We start from the raw sequence: 504 nt of genomic DNA on the forward strand, positions 1-504 counted from the left end.
GATGCCCCCGTGTAGAAGAATTCCCTCCACAGAAGCTGCCCTTGGAGCGACACTGGGGGCAGAGAGTGATGCTTGGCCTGCAAAAGACAGGAGGTGAAAGCTTTAGTTCAGTGTCCCATTGGAGTCACACTCATCTGGTGACTGTCAGGCCCATAAAACACAGATTAATCCGACTCCATCACTGGCTTCATGGCACTTCAGTGTGGGAGCCAAAGAAACCAAGGATCTGAAGCACTGCTATATAGAATCATAGAATAGAACCTTAGAATCAACCGGGTTGGAAAGGACCTTCAAGCTCATCAAGCCCTGCCAAGGCCATCACTAACCCCTGGCACTGAGGCCTCGTCTACCCGGGCTGTGAGCACTTGCAGGGACGGTGACTCCAGCCCTGCCCTGGGCAGCCTGTTCCAATGCCTGAGCACCCTCTGGGCAAGGAATTGTTCCTCAGGTCCAGCTAAACCTGCCCTGGGGCAGCTTGAGGGCGTTTCCTCATGCACCATCACT

The 504-nt window shown here is 54.2% G+C and overlaps 1 protein-coding gene across 1 annotated transcript in view; it reads right to left on the reverse strand.

Annotated features, from left to right (window-relative positions):
* Window positions 1-504, reverse strand: part of LOC104409615 (cryptochrome-1-like) — an 8116-nt gene that overhangs the window by 3451 nt on the left and 4161 nt on the right. Inside the window, 1 exon segment of the mRNA XM_010019534.1 lies at window positions 1-77. This exon segment is cut by the window's left edge and continues 10 nt beyond it. Coding sequence (XP_010017836.1) covers window positions 1-77 — 77 coding nt within the window.

This window comes from Nestor notabilis, unplaced genomic scaffold (genome assembly GCF_000696875.1).
Source record: "Nestor notabilis isolate BGI_N333 unplaced genomic scaffold, ASM69687v1 scaffold11088, whole genome shotgun sequence".
Taxonomy (NCBI): Eukaryota; Metazoa; Chordata; class Aves; order Psittaciformes; family Psittacidae; genus Nestor; species Nestor notabilis.